At 36.2% G+C, this 19,061-nt stretch overlaps 1 protein-coding gene across 1 annotated transcript; it reads right to left on the minus strand.

Moving 5' to 3' along the window:
* Positions 1-845: 845 nt before the first annotated feature.
* Positions 846-16,981, minus strand: LOC144615200 (EF-hand calcium-binding domain-containing protein 13-like; the record flags this gene model as incomplete). Its single annotated transcript, XM_081794752.1, has 7 exons — positions 16,942-16,981; positions 10,406-10,549; positions 10,004-10,072; positions 6,453-6,593; positions 2,414-2,485; positions 1,385-1,528; positions 846-917 (listed from the first exon to the last, which is right to left on the minus strand). Coding segments are annotated over exons 1-7 (658 nt in total), but the record flags the coding sequence as incomplete, so codon positions are not given.
* Positions 16,982-19,061: the final 2,080 nt, after the last annotated feature.

Genomic DNA, 19,061 nt, shown 5'->3' on the forward strand with positions numbered 1-19,061 from the left:
ACTTTATAAAGATACACAGATGACAAATAAGCACATGAGAAGATGCTCAACATCATTAATCAGTGAGGAAACACAAATTAAAACCACAATGAGATACTACTACACACTTATTAGAATGATTAAAATTAAAAAGACTGACTCCACCAAGCACTCCCAAGGATATGGAGGAATTGGACCTCTTCATACACTGCTGGTGGAAATGTAAAATGGTGTGGCCACTCTGGAAACCAGTTGGCAGTTTCTTAAAAAGTGAAACATACACCTACCATGTGAACCAGCCAATCTTTGGTAACTACTCAAGAGAAAGGAAAGCATATATTCATATGATGAATATTGTTGTACACAACTGTTCATAACAGCTTTATTTATAAGAGCCCCAAACTGGAAATAGCCTAACGAGCCGCACCAGGTAAGTAGATAAACTTCAGTGTATCAGCAAAATGGAGTGCTATGCCAGTAATAAATGACAATGAACTGCTGATACATCCTACGTGGATGAATCTCAAAATAATTATGCTGAATGAAAGCATCTAGCAAAAAAGAATATACCCATTTTATAAAAGTCTGGTAAATGCCAATGGATCTATACTGGCAAAAAGCAGATCAGTCGTTGCCTACGGATGAGGAAGAGGATGGGAAAAAGGCAGGAGAGATTACAAAGGAGCATGAGGCAGTTTTGCAGGTCAGGGATGTGTTCATTACCTTGATTGTGATGACAGATTTATAGGTGTGTGCATATGTCAAACTGTGTACTTTTAATTATAAAAATATACAGCTTTTGAATATCATTTATAGCTCACAATACTGTTTAATAATAACAAAAGGCAATGGGAAATATGACCCACCTTCAAATTCAGGAGCTGGCTTATTTGTGTTCAAAGCCTCCAAACTTTGTTTGAGACTTACTTCACTATTTTCTAAAAAGTAAAGTATAAGGATTATAAAATGGCAAGGTGTCAATATTAATAATCATCATTAAAATAACCATGACAGGGAATGGTGTGTGTGTGTGGGGGGGGGGGGTGGGGGGGGGAGGGGACAAATTTTGTTAATGTCTGAAAATTAGCCAGATAAAAACTAATCAATTTAAAATAATTTTACCACGAATCTATTCCCTTAAAACAAGAAAAAATTCTAACGGTATTATTTGTCTTAATTAAATATTGATGTATACATTTTACAAATGTGATGCCAGACAGAGGGTGACTCTTAAAAATATTTCCAAGAGTAAAAAAATATTAATTTTAATTTGTTCTCAGTATGCCTACATTCTCATTATGTTTCTAAGACCTAGTTTATCTAAAACATACATATATAAAACATATCCCAAGCACACAGTAAAACTAGGACTTCAACAGAGATTGTTCTTTTAAAAAGGACTCACCATCAATAGATGCTTGACCCAGAATTTCCTGGAACGTCTTGTTGCTTAATAGAATTCTAGCCTTCCGGAGTTGGGACCTCAGCTCATTTATAGGCATCTTATCATTTCTGATCTTATCAAGAGTTGTAATCTCTTTAAATAAATCTGTAAACATGTCAAGAATAGAGAAGTGATGAGGAAGTTGAGGCAAAGCCCTTTTTTAGACTTAACACCCTAACCTGCACAGAGTAGATGCATTACAAAAGGAATTCTGAGTTAGAGGGCTTTCAAAACATGTCAGTGGGCTCTGTTTTCAGAAGTCACTTAAACAATAAGCAAAATTTAACATACCCCTAGCCAGCTAAAAGTTGAGTTTCTGCAACATTTTGTAGAAGTTTGCTTTTATTTATTAACTATTTCTCCTCAAAGGTTTTTCTACTACATGCTCCAGTCTTTCATAGACTGTAAAGCATTTCAAGAACAGCTTGATAATAAATAGCTTAGAATGAAGTCAAATATCAAAAATAGAACCCAGCTAGTTGGCAAAAGGAAAACTGAAAAATATAAATCTGTTATACTCTGAAAAACAGTCACACCCTCTCCTAGGCATTAGAAAGCCTCTCTTTCTTGCTAGCCTACCTACTAGTATTACATGCAGTAAATCCTTTTTTTTTTTTTTTTTTGTACTTTTTTTTAACGTTTCACTATAGGTGAGAAAAAGAAGCATATGGAAATTATCGGAGGTGAGAGAAAATTGTATTAGATTCACCAGGGGAGAAAATGTGTACCTTATACTGGAGCATATACTGAGACAAACTATTTTGCTTTAAGAAAGCATATTCTAGGAATGTAATTCTAAATAATTCATTACAGTCAAAGCACAGATTAAATATGATAAGGAATAAGAAAGCAGATTATAACATCTTGATACAGCAAAGAAAACTTAAGGAATTAAAAATACAGGGGAAAACAAACTATATTTTAGAAAAAGAATACCATTGAATGATCTTAGAAATTTACTTTTAATTTTCATTCTTTTACTATACTTACTATTGAATGGTGTTGATGGTTTAGGTGAATTAATGAAAACATCAATTACATCTTTTAAGATCTTTTTACTTTCTGCAAAGTTAAGAAATAAAATGGAATTTAAATAGATTTTAAGCTCATTAAAGCAGGGATCTGGTATTGTTTCAATTTCATTCAGCTTTCAAACTTCTGTGACCATAATGCATGGTAAGAAATACACTTAGATTATGAGCATGTGCGTGTGCACACACACACACACACACACGTACACACACACAAAAAGGGAATGCAAGGAAACACAATCTGGGAATTGCAAGGTACAGTTAGGATTCAGACCTCCCCATCCCCTGCCCCGAGGCAGGTCATAAGACACTCATGTGAGAGATGCCCTTGCTATACCCAGAGGGAGGGTGCATCCTTATCTCTGAAGACTGAGGGTTGGAGGGACACCAAGAGGAATCTGAACGAACAGACCTTACTAAGTTTCCCCTGGTTTACCACGCTCAGCTCATCTCATTTTGTCCTATCACAGTTTTCTACCACTTTCCACACTTCATCAAAGCTAACACCAAAACATTCAGCTTTAACAACTCCTTATGAATATTCCCCTTTCATGTAAAATTTATATTAACTTTGAATGCTTTTCTCTTGTTGATCTGTCTCTTGTTACAGAGCTCCAGCTGGGAACCTAGAAGGGCAGAAGGAAAAGATTGTTTTCCCACTCCTACAGAAGCCTGCTTCAGGGGTCATAGGCTGGTAGCCCACAGACTGAATATAGCTGAGAGTCAGTCATGTCCATTGTCCTAGGGAGTGGTGGGGTTTTCTTTCCATTTGAATTTAACTATCTTCATCTAGGACACATGCTCTCAAGTTACCTTACAGTCCACACCCCTTCCTTTTGTCTTACAGCCAACTCATTTTATTAATTTTGCATTACGTGCCTGGCTACCGCAGGCATTTGAGTTAGCGGACTCTGCAGAGCCTGATTCAAAAGTTACCCTTCTCTATTGAAGTCTATTGTAATTTATCTAAATGGCAAATATTGGAGCTATGGCACTATACCTTTTGAAGTGGCAGGATAATTTGACCCATCTTTCCTATTCGAAGCAGTTAGCTTGGCCTTAAATATTTCCTCACTCCTGAGATTTTTGTAGACTGAGAGTTTTGGTAGGGACTATGTTTGCAAAAACCTAGAATCATTGAAGAAAATATGCCAAATGCCTAAATAGAGAGGAAGAGTTTGTCTGGAGACAGAGACAGAAGGAAAGAGAGGGACAGGGAGGGGTTGAGAGACTAGAGGTTTGATGGGAAAGAGTGAGAATTACCCTGTGGGAGCTTCCCTTCACACAGATGCAGGATTACCACAGGCTCCAACAACAAAGCATCAGTAGAAACACAATGCAAGGAAGTTTTAAAAGCTCTTCCTCTGTCTCCCACATTATGGTGTGACTTTGGAATGGGAGAGGGTGCCAGTAATCAACCACCCTGCCCCCAGGGTCTGATTTAATTTAATTGAAAGAAAAAAATGATTTCAATTTCTGGTATTTAGTAGCCAGATATCTGGATCAGCCCTCCTACTAAAAACAACTAAAAATTCTAAATAAAATTATTGCTATAAAAAAAAAAATCTTGGGGCGCCTGGGTGGCTCAGTCGGTTAAGCGTCCGACTCCAGCTCAGGTCATGATCTCACAGTCCGTGAGTTCGAGCCCCGCGTCGGGCTCTGTGCCGACAGCTTGGAGTCTGGAGCCTGTTTCAGATTCTGTGTCTCCCTCTCTCTTTCTGACCCTCCCCGACTCATGCTCTGTCTCTCTCTGTCTCAAAAATAAATGTTAAAAAAAAAAATTTAAAAAAAATCTTGAATTCATCAATGTGTTGCCAAGAAAGTAAGAAATTCCCAGACCAAACAACTGATGAAAGGCTGTAATCCAGAAACACGGCGACTGTTTTTACCCAAAGAGTGTTTGCCAAAGACAAAACAAAACAAAATTGGATGAATTTTAGTTTGTAGTTTCAAAGGCTCAGACAAAGCCTAAGTTCCTCCCAAAGTGGAGGGGAACGTGGGGTGGTTATCCTCAATTTACAAAAATGTTTCTCTAGATTTCAAGACCCAGAAAAAAATATCAAGAATAAGAAAACGTTCCTCCTTTATAGATAATTTGACTTTTCTCTCTAGCTACCTTTAAGATTTTTCTTTCTCTTTGGTATGTCACAGTTTCATCATGATAACCCTATGTATGGATTTCCTTTCATCCTATGTGGGATTCACTGGAATTCTTGTATTGGTAGGTTTAGGTCTTTCTCATTCTGGAAAATTCTCAGCTATAGTTCTCCAAATATTTTCTCTGCAACCACTCTGTCTCTTCTCTCCTGTGTGGCTATATATCACATCTTTTCATTCTTTCTTTTTCTAGCTTTACTGAGATATAACTGACATGTAACATTATATTAGTTGTAACTAATATATAACGTAATCAGATACACATATATATTTCAAACTGATTGCCACAATAAGTAGACCTCTTCATTCTGCCTTCCTTTTAGCTTCTTCTTCTTCTTTTTTTTAATGTTTATTTATTTGGGGGAGAGAGAGAGAGTAGGAGATGTGCAGAGAGGGAGACAGAGGATCTGAAGAGGGCTCCATGTTTACAGCAGTGAGCCCAATGCAGGGCTCTAACTCACAAACCACAAGATCATGACCTGAGCAGAAATCTGATACTCAATCAACTGAGCCACCCCAGCGCCACTAACCTCTTTCCTATATTCCAACTCTGTCTTTCTATGCTGCATTCTGTATAATTTCTTCAAACTCCTTTGCACTTCATATTTCTCTCTTCACCTATGTTTAATCTGCTAATATTGTTGTCTGCTAATTAATTTTAATTATTATTTTTTTAATTTCTTTAAGTCCTGTTTCTTTCTTTTCAAATTTTAGTTTCCCTTACATGTTTTCAAATTTATCTTTTTTTAGAAGAGTACAGAAAGAGTGAAATTAAAAGAATAGAAAATACATATATATCCAAAAATATACTGTATTGCATATTCGCAGGTTGCTCAGAGAGTAAATCTTAAAATTTCTCAACATAAGAAAAAAACCCCTTTTTAACTATGCATGGTGACGTGTTAACTAGATCTATCGTTGTGATCATTTCATTCTATATGTGAAATATATATACAAAATGTCACAAAATCAATGGTAGAGAAGAAAATGATACAGATGAAAACATAAATTGAGGAAACAATAAACACGATAGAGAGGATCAGAAAGCCAGGAATTAGTTAAGAGTTATTAAAATTGACAAACCGCTAGCATAAATGACCTAAAAAGAAAAAAGATGGGGCGCCTGGGTGGCTCAGTAGTCAAGCGTCTGACTTCGGCTCAGGTCATAATCTCGTGGTCCATGAGTTTGAGCCCCGTGTCAGGCTCTGTGCTGACACCTTAGAGCCTGGAGCCTGCTTCAGACTCTGTGTTCCCTCTCTCTGACCCTCCTCCACTCTCTCTCCCTCAAAAATAAATAAAAACATTTTTAAAAATCTTTAAAAAAGAAGTATCTGATTTTATTTATTTTTTAAAATGTTTGAAACATCTTTTTAAACATTTTTAATGGTTATTTATTTATGTTTGGAGGAAGAGAGAGAGGGAGAGAACAGGGGAAGGGCAGAGAGCAGAGAGAGAGAGAATCCCAGGCAGGCTCCGTCCGTCAGTGCAGAGCACTGTGAGATCGTGATCTCAAACCGTGAGATCATGACCTGAGCCAAAATCATGAGTTGGACGCTTAACTGACTGAGCTACCCAGGCACCCCAAGAAGTATCTGATTTTAAAACCTGGATAAAAACAGTACTTGTTTCTACTAGTCTTCTCCAAATAAAGAAGAGTATCCACACACTTTCCAAAAGGGTTACAACAATTCTCAGTAACCAGTTTATAAACATAGCAGTCCCATAACAATCTTCCTAAACCTATGGTATTAGTATTCTTAAAAAAAAAAAAAAAAAAAAATGAGCCAGCATGAACACGTATAGTCTAAACAGGAAAACTGAGAGGTAACTCAAGAACTCACCATCTGTTTCAGAGTTCAGTAACACCTCAGGTTTTTCTTCATTTAAAGGTTTCTCCAGGCCCTCCAACGCAGATAAAAGGTCTGTAACTTCAACTTTCCTATCAAAGACACTATTAACAACGTTACATGCATCTTCTATTCCTAAACAGAGACATGACAAAATACAAAGATATCTAGTTGGTCAGTCTATCCAGAGAAGCACATAACAACTTGATTTGGGTGAGATGTATTCATTTTCTAGAATACCCAGTCTTGAGAGATTTTGCCTCTCTGAAATATTCTCCAAACTGAAAGCTCTACAACATTTATAGGTTTACAATGCTTATATCAGAAAACAAGACACACTGAAATAGTTTACCTTACTAGTTCAACACAGGAAGGTAAACAAAACAACAAAATACCAAAATTATCTCTAAGAAAATAGTGCCATGATGGGGAAACAAAAGGGGGCACTTGGGTGGCTCAGTCAGTTAAGTGTCTGACTTTGGCTCAGGTCTTGATCTCACGGTTTGTGAGCTCGAGCCCCACATCAGGCTCTGTGCTGTCAGCGCAGAGCCAGCTTCAGATCTTCTGGCACTCTCTCTCTCTGCCCCTTCCCTACTCATGCTCGCTCACTCTCTCTCTCTCAAAAATAAATAAACAAACATTTAAAAAAAGGCAGCCCTTTCTGTCTTTATCTAAACATTTGGAAAGAATGACAGTGTTGTTGATGACATGCCAATAATTTGTTGCTTTACTAACTCAAGTGTTATTCATTTATATCTTTTAATCTCCCTTGTATCCAAGTTACAACTGTCTTCTTTATTATGTCCTCCCTATTTTTTCCCCTTCATCATACTTCCTAAAGAGTTCTTTATTAGTCTTTTGAAAGAACCAACTTTTGGTTATATGGATAAGTGCGTGTGTGTGTGTGTGTGTGTGTGTGTGTGTGTGTGTTCTATTTCACTAACTTCAACTTTCCACTTTGTTAGCTCCTGACTAGCACTTTTCAGGGGGATTGTACTGCTCTTTTGTTGTTTATGCTGCTGGTTAGCTCTGTAAACTGAACGTTTAAGATAAATTGTTCTGGAGGCGCCTGGGTGTCTCAGTCGGTTAAGCGTCCCACTCTTCATTTTGGCCCAGGTCATGATCATGTCAGCTGCGCTGACAGCAAGGAGCCTGCTTGGGATTCTGTCCTTCTCTCTCTCTGCTCTTCCCCCCCGTCATATGCACTCTCTCTCCGAAAATAAATAAACTTAAAAAAAGATAAATTATTTTTGATATTTCTTGTTTTCTAATAAAAGCATTTAATGCTATAAAATATCCTGTAAGATTGTTTTGGTCACACTCTACACGATTTGATACATAGTGCTTTCACTGTCATCATTTCTAAAATCTTTCAGGTTTCTTTTATTCTTCCACCAAGGAATTACTTACAAGGCAATTTGTTTTTCATCTTAAAAGCAACACTTTTCCTTTCTGTCACAAATAATTTTAATGTCACAACATCATGGTCAGACTATGTGGTCTGAATGACTTCTGATTTTCAGAATTCACTGAAATTTTTATTTGTGGCTTAAATACATCATCTATTTTTGTGGATATTCCATAAGTATTTGAAAAGAATGTGTATGTTTTTAGCATACAGAGTACTCTAATCTGTTTCTGAAGTCAACTTTGTTAATATTGTCACTTCAATCTCAATCTCTTTCTCAATTTCTTTCAATCCGTCTATTTCAATCTTATCTATTTAGAATTCAGTGTTTACCTGGAAATAGATATAAATATGGTTGTGTTTTATGGGCATTAGTAGAAATCCAACTTATATAAAGCATTCTTTGTTATACACGTATTCCATTTTTTCCTTTCTTCATGGAACCGTATTATTACTGAGGTCTCTCTCTGGTGCAAATGTAAATCTAGTTTACTGTTATGACGTGTATGTATGGACCATATTTTATTCAACCATTTCCCAAATCATGGACTCATAGATTGTTTTCATTTCTTCCCTCCCATAATGTTGCAGGGAGCATCCCTGTACATGTCTCTACAAGAAACTTCTCTGGGCTATTTATCTGACAATAGAATTATTGGATCATAAGAAATATGCATACTGAATTTGACAAGTACTGCTAGATTGCAATCTGGAATGCTGTACCATTTTACCTACTCACTAGCAATTTGTGAGTATTGCCAACTCTCTTCATACACATATTTAGCTATGTGGGTTTCTCCTCCTGTATACTAAGTCTTATATCCTTACTTATTTTTCCAATTGATTTCTTTCTTTCTACTGTTGATTTGCAGAATTCCCTTATATTTGAGATATTAATTTTTTGTTAGTTATCTTGTAATTATCTTCTTCCAGTCTGTTACATGTTTTAGAGTCCTTCATTTACCAGAAATCCTTAATTTTGATGTGATCAAATCCTTTTTTACCCCATGGTTGTGCTTTTGGGGAGTAACATCTTTAAGAAGGCATCCATAACCACAAGGCACAATAGTTTTTCTTGCATTTTCTTCCAACAGCTTTATAGTTTAATCTTTGAGATCCATTTTAACATTCATTTGATTCTTTGAAGGTTATTTTTGTATATGGTATGACATAGGGATTCTACTTCATTTTCTCTGCATTGTAAGGCAATTTTCTCAAATCAGAAGCTAAATAATACATCTTTTCCCCCACTAACTGATGATGTCATTTCTATCACATTCCGAGTTCCCATTAATAGAAGTCTCTACTGGGTTCCATATTGTGATGCACTGGTCTATTTTCACAGGTCTATATTAAAACAGCATTATGCTATGTACTAACATGTGACAAAGCAAGATCTTTATCTTTTTTTTTCCCAAAAGGGTCTTAGCTATTCATAGATCTATAATCTTCTATAATGAATATAGCATTAATTTGTCAAGGTTCCCACCAAACTTATCCCGAGATAGTGAGTGGAACTGCATTCCAAGTACAGATTATTTAGAGAGAATCCACTTATTTCAATACTTCTTTTAAAACCCCAGTTTTAGGACTACAGTTCTCAATCTCAATGTCTGTGGTCCAAGGCTGTTTTAGTGTCCCCATGATAGAACTGTGCTGAAATTTCAAAACAAACCGAAAAAAGTTAAGCATTTAGCCAATGTTTTTCACAAGGAGATAGAGAGCAAATGTAAAAAAATATATATATGAAGAAATAAACAAGAAAGATAAGAATACAGAGGGGAAAAGTCATTAGATGTGATTTAAAAAAGCAAACCTGTTACTTTGATTATAAGATGGATAACCCCATCAGCATTAGTGAGGACAAAAGAAAGAATATAGCAATAAAACACATGACAAGGAAGAAAGAGAGACAACAGAAATTTTTTTAAATAATTCAAGAATATTACAGTATGGAAAATATGCATCTATGTGTGAAAACCTAGAGTTTACAACATGAACTGAGTTTAAATGAGAAAATGCATAAAAGGGGGGTTTGGTAGAGTATATATAAAGTCTATATACACACATACCTATACATACACCAACCCCCAAAAATGAAGTTTCTGTTCATATGCATTTTGAATTTCATACTTACTGTGGCACTCGATAAATTCATCACTGTTGTTCAATTCTCTGATGAAATCCTTAAAACTCACCACTTCATCTTTTTTTAAAAAAGAAAAAAAGAAAGAATTTAGGTATTATTGTAAAAAGGACCATTTGATGTTATAACACCAGAGCTATAAACACAAAAATAATGGAGAGGACTGGTAATCCTATTGTGACACATGTGATATGCAGAATAGACCTAAAATAAAGCTGTCAGAGATGCACTTTGAACATCAATTCCTCTGATAAAAACCCGTAAATTGATAGACAAGAAACAACTTTTAATTTCTCTTTTAAAAGATATATGGCAGTATATTTCCTTTGGCATTTAGAGTGAAACTTCTGAAATATGCAAAATTTGTTATTTTAAATTGAAATAATTACTCACCGTTAGGATTAGTGTTATCCAAAGTCTCCTTTATTTTATCATCTGTTAGATAGATTCCAATGGCATTTAAATTTTGCTGAAGTACAGGAATGTCTTTAAGTTCATTTTTGTAAATGTTGATGTTGTAAAATTGATTTTTATTTCCTGGGAAGAGATAATCACCTTCAGTTAGAAAGGAATTTTCATGTTTCTCCTTTATATTTTAATTTTTTTTAATGTTTATTTATTTTTGACAGAGAGAGAGAGAAAGACAGAGCATGAGCTGGAGAGGGGCAGAGACAGAGGGAGACACAGAATCTGAAGCAGGCTCCAGGCTCTGAGCTGTCAGCACAGAGCCTGACACGGGGCTCGAACTCACAGACCGCGAGATCATGACCTGAGTTGAAGTCAGACGCTCAACCGACTGAGCCACCCAGACACCCGTCTCCTTTATATTTAAAAAAAAGTGGGGAAAAAAATCTCCCAAGATATAAAATTATACTTAAGAGAAAAGGCAGTATTTGTATTTATTTATGTACCTACAATAATTTAAAATAGGTGACAATAGGTACACAGAAATGTATAAATATAAGTAAGGAAACTGGGGGAAAGAAACAGAAGAGCAGCAAAAATAAGACAAAAGAGAGCAACAGACAAAGTACATTTCATAAGGTCATATACATTAAATTTTGCAACAATATCAAATGTGCATGCATCTAACAAGAGCCTTCCAAATATAGCAAAAACTTGCAGAATTAAAGGGAGGAATGCATGAACCCATAATCAGAACTGCAGATTTGAAAATCTTGCACTTAGTAATTAATAGAACAACTAGAATAAACATCAGGAAGAATTAAGGGCGCCTGGGTGGCTCAGTCAGTTAAGTGTCTGACTTTGGCTTAGGTCACGATCTCACAGTTCATGAGTTAGAGCCCTGTGTTGGGCTCTGTGCTGACAGCTCAGAGCCTGGAGCCTGCTTTGGATTCTGTGTTTCCCTCTCTCTCTGCCCTTCCCCTGCTCGTTCTCTCTCTCTCTCTCTCTCTCTCTCTCTCTCTCAAAAATAAATATTAAAACAAAAAAAATTTTAATGTTTAAAAAAAATCAGAAATTAGAATATCCAACAAAACTAGCAAACAATCTAACCAAATGATATTTATAGAACACTACCCAACAACTACAGAATATACATTCTTTCAAGTGCACATGGAATATTCACCTAGGTAGACCACATGCTAGTCTTTGAACCAAATCTTAATGAATTTAAAAGAATTTAAATTGTACGAAATAAATTCTCTGACCAAGGTGTATTACATTAGAAATCAGTAACAAGATCCCTAGCACATGTCCAAATATTTGGAAATTAAATAATATAGTTCTTTAATTTTTTTAATGTTGATTTATTTTTGAGAGACAGAGAGAGGCAGAGCGTGGGTGGGAGAGGGGCAGACAGAGAGGGAGACACAGAATCCGAAGCAGCTCCAGGCTCTGAGCTGTCAGCACAGAGCCCGACACGAGGCTCCGACCCAGGAACCATGAGATCATGACCTGAGCCGAAGTTGGACACTTAACCAACTGAGCCACCCAGGTGCCCCTAAATAGTACATTTCTAAATAACTCATGTTTCAAATGAGATATCACAAGGTAAATTAGAAAATATTTTAGGGCGCCTGGGTGGCGCAGTCGGTTAAGCGTCCGACTTCAGCCAGGTCACGATCTCGCGGTCCGTGAGTTCGAGCCCCGCGTCAGGCTCTGGGCTGATGGCTCGGAGCCTGGAGCCTGTTTCCGATTCTGTGTCTCCCTCTCTCTCTGCCCCTCCCCCGTTCATGCTCTGTCTCTCTCTGTCCCAAAAATAAATAAAAAACGTTGAAAAAAAAAAATTTAAAAAAAAAAGAAAATATTTTAAATAAGTGATTATCAAATCACAACATATAAAATTTTGTGAGATGCTGTGAAAGTGCTCAGAGGGAAATTTGTAGTTTTAAATGCTGGAAAGGTATAAAATCAGTAGTACAAAAAGTAGTGGTATGAAATTCTTTTTTCTTAATGTTTATTTTTGAAAGAGAGAGAGCGCGCCTGCGAGCATGAGTAGGGGAGGGGCAGAGAGAGATGGAGACACAGAATCCAAGGCAGACTCCAGGCTGGCACGGGGCTTGAACTCACGAGCCGTGAGATCATGACCTGAGCCAAAGTCGGACGCCTAACCGACTAAGTCATGCAGGCACCCCTGAAACTCCTTTTTAAAAAATTCTTTTTTAGAGTTGTATAATACTCTACTGTACATAGAAACTAAAGTTTATTCAACTAACCTCCAATGTTTACACATTAAGTATTTTCATTCTTTTGCCATCTCAAATAATTCTGTAATGAATAATCTTATGTATCTATATTTTCACATTGTTGGAAGGTATCTTCAGGGAAAATTCCTAGAAGCAGGATTGCTGGGTCCAAAGGTAAAGGCATATGTAGTTTTGTTAGACATTGCCAAATTCCCTCCATTAGACTGGTAGCATGTTAAACGCCCACCAGCTATAGGTAAACGTCTTTTTCTCTACAACCTAACAGTTGTGAAGGTTTTCAATTTTTGCCAATCTAATGGGTGAGAAATTGTATGTCCATTTCAATTTGCATATTTCTTATTATGAGTAAAATCAAACATCTCTTAATATGTTCATAAGCCATTTAAGATCTTTTTTATGATTTATATATCCATGACTTTTGCCCATTTTTCTATTTTTCTTCTGTGATATACATTATAGTTTCTACCATATTGTTATTTGTTCTTTGACTTTACCTATGATATTGTATTAATAGATAAAATTGTTTTTTTTTTAAATTTTTTCCAAGATGGATGTCAGAGAGCTTACTGCCTATGTTTTTTCCTAGATTTTTTTTAAACGTTAAAAAAATTTTTTTAACATTTTTCATTTGTTTTTGTGAGACAGAGAGAGAGAGAGAGAGAGAGAGAGCGAGCATGAGCCGGGGAGGGGAGGAGAGAGAGGGAGACACAGAATCCGAAGCAGGCTCCAGGCTCCAAGCTGTCAGCACAGAGCCCGACGCCCACAGACCACGAGATCATGACCTGAGCCAAGCCAGACACTTACCTGAGTCACCCAGGCGCTCCTCTTCCAGGAGTTTTATGGTTTCAGGTCTTACAAGAGCAAGTATTTAATCATAGTCTAAGATAGGAATCCAGTTTCATTCTTTTGCATGTGGTTGTCTAGTTTTCCCAACACCACTTATTGAAGAATCTGTCCTTTCCCCACTATATATTCTTGCCTCGTTTGTCATAAATGAATTGACCGTATATGCAAGGGTTTATTTCTGAGCTCTCTGTTCTGTTCCACTGATGTCTGTTTTTATGCCAATACCATAGAGTTTTGATTACTATACTTTTGTAATAAAGTTTGGAATCAGAAAGTATGATGGCTCCAGCTTTGTTCTTTCTCAAGATTGCTTTGGCTATCAGGGTTTTCTATGGCTCCATACAAATTTTAGGATTGTTTGTTCTAGGTGTGAAAAATGCCATTGGAATTTTGATAGGGATTGCATTGAGCCCGTATATCGCTTTGGGTAGTATGGACATTTTAACATTATTAATTCTTTGACTCCACAAGCATGGAATATCTTTCCATTCATTTGCATCATCTTCAATTTCTTTCTTCAATGTCTTATAGTTTTCAGTGTACAGGTCTTTCACCTCCTTGGTTAAATTTATTCTTAGGTATTTTATTCTTTTCAATGCAATTGTAATGGGATAGTTTTCTTAATTTCTTTCTGATAGTTTATTAGCAAATAGAAATGCAACTGGTTTTTCTATTTGATTTCATATGGTGCAACTTTACTGAATTTGTTTATTAGTTCTAACAGTTTTTTTTTAATAGGGCCTTTAGGGTTTTCTACATATAATATTGTGTTATCTGCAAATAGTAACAGTTTTATTTCTTTCTTTCCAATTTGGATGACTTTGTTTCCTTTTCTTGCCTAATTGTTCTCGGTAGGACTTCCAATACTATGAACACAAGTTGAGTAAAAGTAGTGAGAAAAATTACGGCATAGGGAATATAGTCAATAACACTGTAATAACATTTTATTGTGACAGATGATAACTACACTTATCATGGTGAGACGTGAGCAATACATAGAATTATTGAATCACTATGTTGTATGCCTGAAACTAATATAACATTTTATGTAAACTATATTTTAGTAAACAAAACAAAACAAAAAAACTGGCAAGAATAGGCATCCTTGTCTTGTTCCTGATCTTAGAAGAAAAGCTTTCAGTTTTTCCCCATTGAGCATATATGTGGCCTTTCGTATATGGCCTTCATTAAGCTGAGGTATGTTTCTTCTGTACACACTTTGTTGAGAGGTTTTTTTTAATCATAAATGGATGTTATCTATCATAAATTGATGTTTGGCAGTTTCTATCAATTTAAATATATATCCCAGCAATCCCATTTCTAGGTATTCAACTAGGAGAAATGAAAATATATGTCCACACAAATACCTGTACATAAATATTTATAGCAGCTTCACTCATAATCACCAAAACCCAGGAAACTTCAATAGTTTATCAATTGGTAAATATACAAACATTACATTCATGTAATGGAATAATACTCATCAATAAAAATAAACACACTGCATGCAAAAAGTTGATGAATGTAAAGTATAATATGCTATGTGAAAGAAGCCAGACTCAAATGAGCTTCATATGTTATGATTCCATTTACATGACAACCTAGAAAAGGCAAAACTTTAGAGTCAAAGAATAGATCAGGGGTCACCAGGAATGAGGGTTAGCGAAATGGATGGACTACAAAAGGACACAAAGAAACTTCTGTGGTGATACAGTCTATGTGCTGTTTAGTAATGGTTACATGACATTATTTTTAAGAATTCAAAAAACAATATACCTAAAAAAAGGTGAATTTTACTACACGCAAGTTATACTGCAATAAATATAAATTTGCTCCTCAAAAATATAGTCAAGAGAGTAGTTGAGAATACATAAAAACAGAAAAGATAGGTATAAAATCCACTTTGCTAGGTTGGTCAAAAGTTTTAAAGTTGTCTTCTTTTTATTTTTCAAATTTTTATTCAAATTCTAGTTAGTCAACATATAGTGTACTATTGGTTTCAGTAGAATTTAGTGATTCATCACTTACATATGACACCCAGTGTTCAACGTAACAAATGCCCTCAATACCCATCATCCTTTTAGCCCATCCCCCGCCCACCTCCTTCCACCAACCCTCAGTTTGTTCACTATAGTTAAGACTCTTCATATGGTTTGCTTCTCTCTTTCCCCCACCTTCCCCTATGTTCATTCGTTTTGTTTCTTAAATTCCACATGTGTGAAATCATAGGTATTTGTCTTTCTCTGCCTGACTTATCTCACTTAGCATAATCCAGTCTGGTTCCATCCACATTGTTGCAAATGGCAAGATTTCATTCTTTTGATGGCTGAGTAATATTCCATTACATATACATATACATACACCATAACTTCTTTATTCATTCATCAATCCATGGACATTTGGGTTTTTCCCATAATTTGGCAATTGTTGACAATGCTGCTATAAACATCAGGGTGCATGTGGCCCTTCAAATTAGTATTTGTATACCTTTTGTGTAAATACCTAGTAGTGAAATTGCTGGGTCATAGGGTAGTTCTATTTTTAACTTTTTGAGGAAACTCCATATTGTCTTCCACAGTGGCTGCACCAATTTGCATTCTAAAAATTATTTTCTCATTGTTTATAATATTCTAATAAATTCAGGTCAGATATACCTAGTGAATAATCTCAGAGAACAGTATATAATCTAATATTTTTCTAGCACTATCAAAGTAAAACCACCCATAACTTTGAGTTTGGGGTAAATTTAGCAGTCTTTGCCATATAATTCAAACACAAGTTATATAAACTAATACTGTATTGTTTTATCTTTAAAAAAATTTAATGTTTGTTTATTTTTGAGAAAGAGAGAGACAGGGAAACCGAGAGCGAGTGGGGGAGGAGCAGTGAGGGAGGGAGACACAGAATCCGAAGCAGGCTCCAGGCTCTGAGCTGTCAGCACAGACCCTGATGGGGGGCTCCAACTCACAGACCACAAGATCATGACCTGAGCCAAAGTCTGACGCTTAAACAACTGAGCCACCAAGGTGCCCCTATATTGTTTTATCTTTATATTGTTTCTTACTTACCTGTGCTTTATCTAATCCTGTGTGTTTTTTAAAAGATGTTTTAAAAAACATCTTTTTTTTAAAAACATCTTTGTTTGTTTGTTTGTTTACTATTTTAGGGAGAGAGAGAGCACAAGCTGGGGAGAAGGATGAAGGGAGAGAGGAAATCTTAAGCAGGCTTCATACTCAGCGCGAATGGATGCAGGTTGAGCCCATGACCCTGGAATCATGACCTGAGCCGAAGTCAAGAGTCAGTTGCTCAACCAACTGAGTGACACAGACGCCCCAATCCTGTGTTGTTTTAACATGAAAACCACTGCCTGTCCTTCCACACAGAGCCAGTAGATACATATTAAGTGGAACTCACCTGAGGCTTTAGGCATGTTCAATGTATCACAGAACTTAATAAAAAAATTCTTCAAAGGTAATCTTGCCATTTTCTGTAATGCAAAGTAAAATGTAGATGAAGGAATTACTGCTTCTGAATTAATCTGTCAGCAGTTAATAGTCAAGTTATAACAAAGGTGAAAAGCCCGGGGGTCAGCCTGTACTGTTCCTTCTTCCTTAACTTCTGCATACATATGATTATCAATTTCTATTCAATTATTTCCAAATACTGCTTGAATATATCACTATATTAGTTAATGCCTATGCTATTACAATAGCATTGCTAAAAATCTATCGCATCAGTCTCATTTCTCTCCATTTATTTTAAACAATGCAGCAAGAGAGGTCTTTCTCTTTAAAAAAAAAATCTGGTTACTCCTCTGAATAAAACCCTTCAGTAGCTCCTACTTGTCCAAAAACTACAAAAGCAAAACAAAACAAACACACGGTGGGCAGGCAAAGAGGCTATAGGCCAATATTCCTTACAAATGTGTTAACATCTAAGTGAAATTCTAGAAAATAGGGTTTAGCAGTATAAGCAGAAACTAAAGTTCTAGATACCTTTAGGACATGCATTTTCACTGAGGGTGATAGGCTTTCAGGAAGGAAAACAGGTTCTTGGAGGGGAAAAAATCTTAGCCATTACAATGGTTTGTGGCCACAGTACATAAGCAAATATTTATTTTTGGCATTAAACATTCATAGCGTGTGGGATGGTGAAAAAGACAAAAATGTCTAAAAAGTCTCCTTAGGGGAGTGATATTTTTTTTTAAAGGTTAAGAAACACCACTTTTAGGATAATGGTAACCACCTAAATTTACTCTGGAGAAATCTAAGAAAAAGGCTTAGAAATCCATAGGACCAAAGATGGCATCTTGATGTGGAACTCAGTGCACAGAATTTGGTGGTGAAGGAAAAGAAAGAAGCAGTTAAAGATGAAGTCCCTACTAAACAGTATCAAAATGTCAGAAGGCTCACTACCCCCACCTCCCACCCTCTGCCCCAAAGGTGCCATTAAAGTAAACGGACTTCATTTACTTCAGTAGAAACTGAAGACAGAGCTCCACACTGAATGTGCCACCCAACACCCTCAACTCTTTCAACAAATCAGGATAGAAATGGACAAAGGAAGATCTGAGATGGGAGCCAACAACTCAGAAAATAGACTGTGTAGAAAGACCAAGTCAGCTCCAAAATAAAGACTCAAGTAAAGTAAAGGTACACAAGGTAGAATGGATATGACAAACTATAGTAAGGGACATAAAGGATAGACATGAAAAGAACCAAAAGGAAAAAAAAAAAAAAAAAAGGAGGGGGAGAGAGAAAAGGAAGAAAAAAAAAAAAACCCAATGCAAAAAAAAAAAAAAAAAAAAGTAGAAAAGTTTACAGCAGAAGTGACAGAGCCCAGAAATAAACCCCACATATGCTCAACTAATATTTGACGAGGCAGCCAAGAACATTCAATGGAGAAAGGATGGTCTCTTCAACAAATGGTGTTGGGAAACTGAATAACCACTTGGGATACTCCCCAAAATTACCTCAAAATGAATTAAAGATTTAATTGTAAGATCTGATACTGTAAAGAAAACATAAGGAAACAGCTTTCAGACATTGGTCTTGGCAATGATTTTTTGGACATGACACCAAAAGCACAAACAACAAAAGCAGAAATCAACAAGTAGAACTAGATGCCATTTAAGATTTTTCTTTTTTTTAATGTTTATTTATTTGAGAGAGAGAAAGACACAGAGCATGAGCAGGGAGGGGCAGAGAGAGAGGGAGACACAGAAACTGAAGCAAGCTCCAAGCTGTCAGCACAGAGCCCGACATGGTGCTTGAACTCAAGAATCATGAGATCAAGACCTGATGTCGAAAGCTTAACTGGCTGTAGTCGGACGCTTAACCGACTGAGCCACCCAGGCACCCCAGAACTACATTCAACTTAAAAACTTTTGTACAGCAAAAGAAACAATCGGCAAAATGAAAAGGCAACCTACAGAATGAGAGAAAATATTTGCAAACCATATATCTGATAAAGGATTATTATCCAAAATATATAACAAAGAATTCACACAGCTCAATAACAAACAAGCAAATGAA

The sequence above is a fragment of the Panthera onca genome, assembly GCF_046562875.1.
Source record: "Panthera onca isolate mPanOnc1 chromosome E1 unlocalized genomic scaffold, mPanOnc1 haplotype 2 h2.Chr16_ul_14, whole genome shotgun sequence".
In the NCBI taxonomy this organism is placed as follows: domain Eukaryota; kingdom Metazoa; phylum Chordata; class Mammalia; order Carnivora; family Felidae; genus Panthera; species Panthera onca.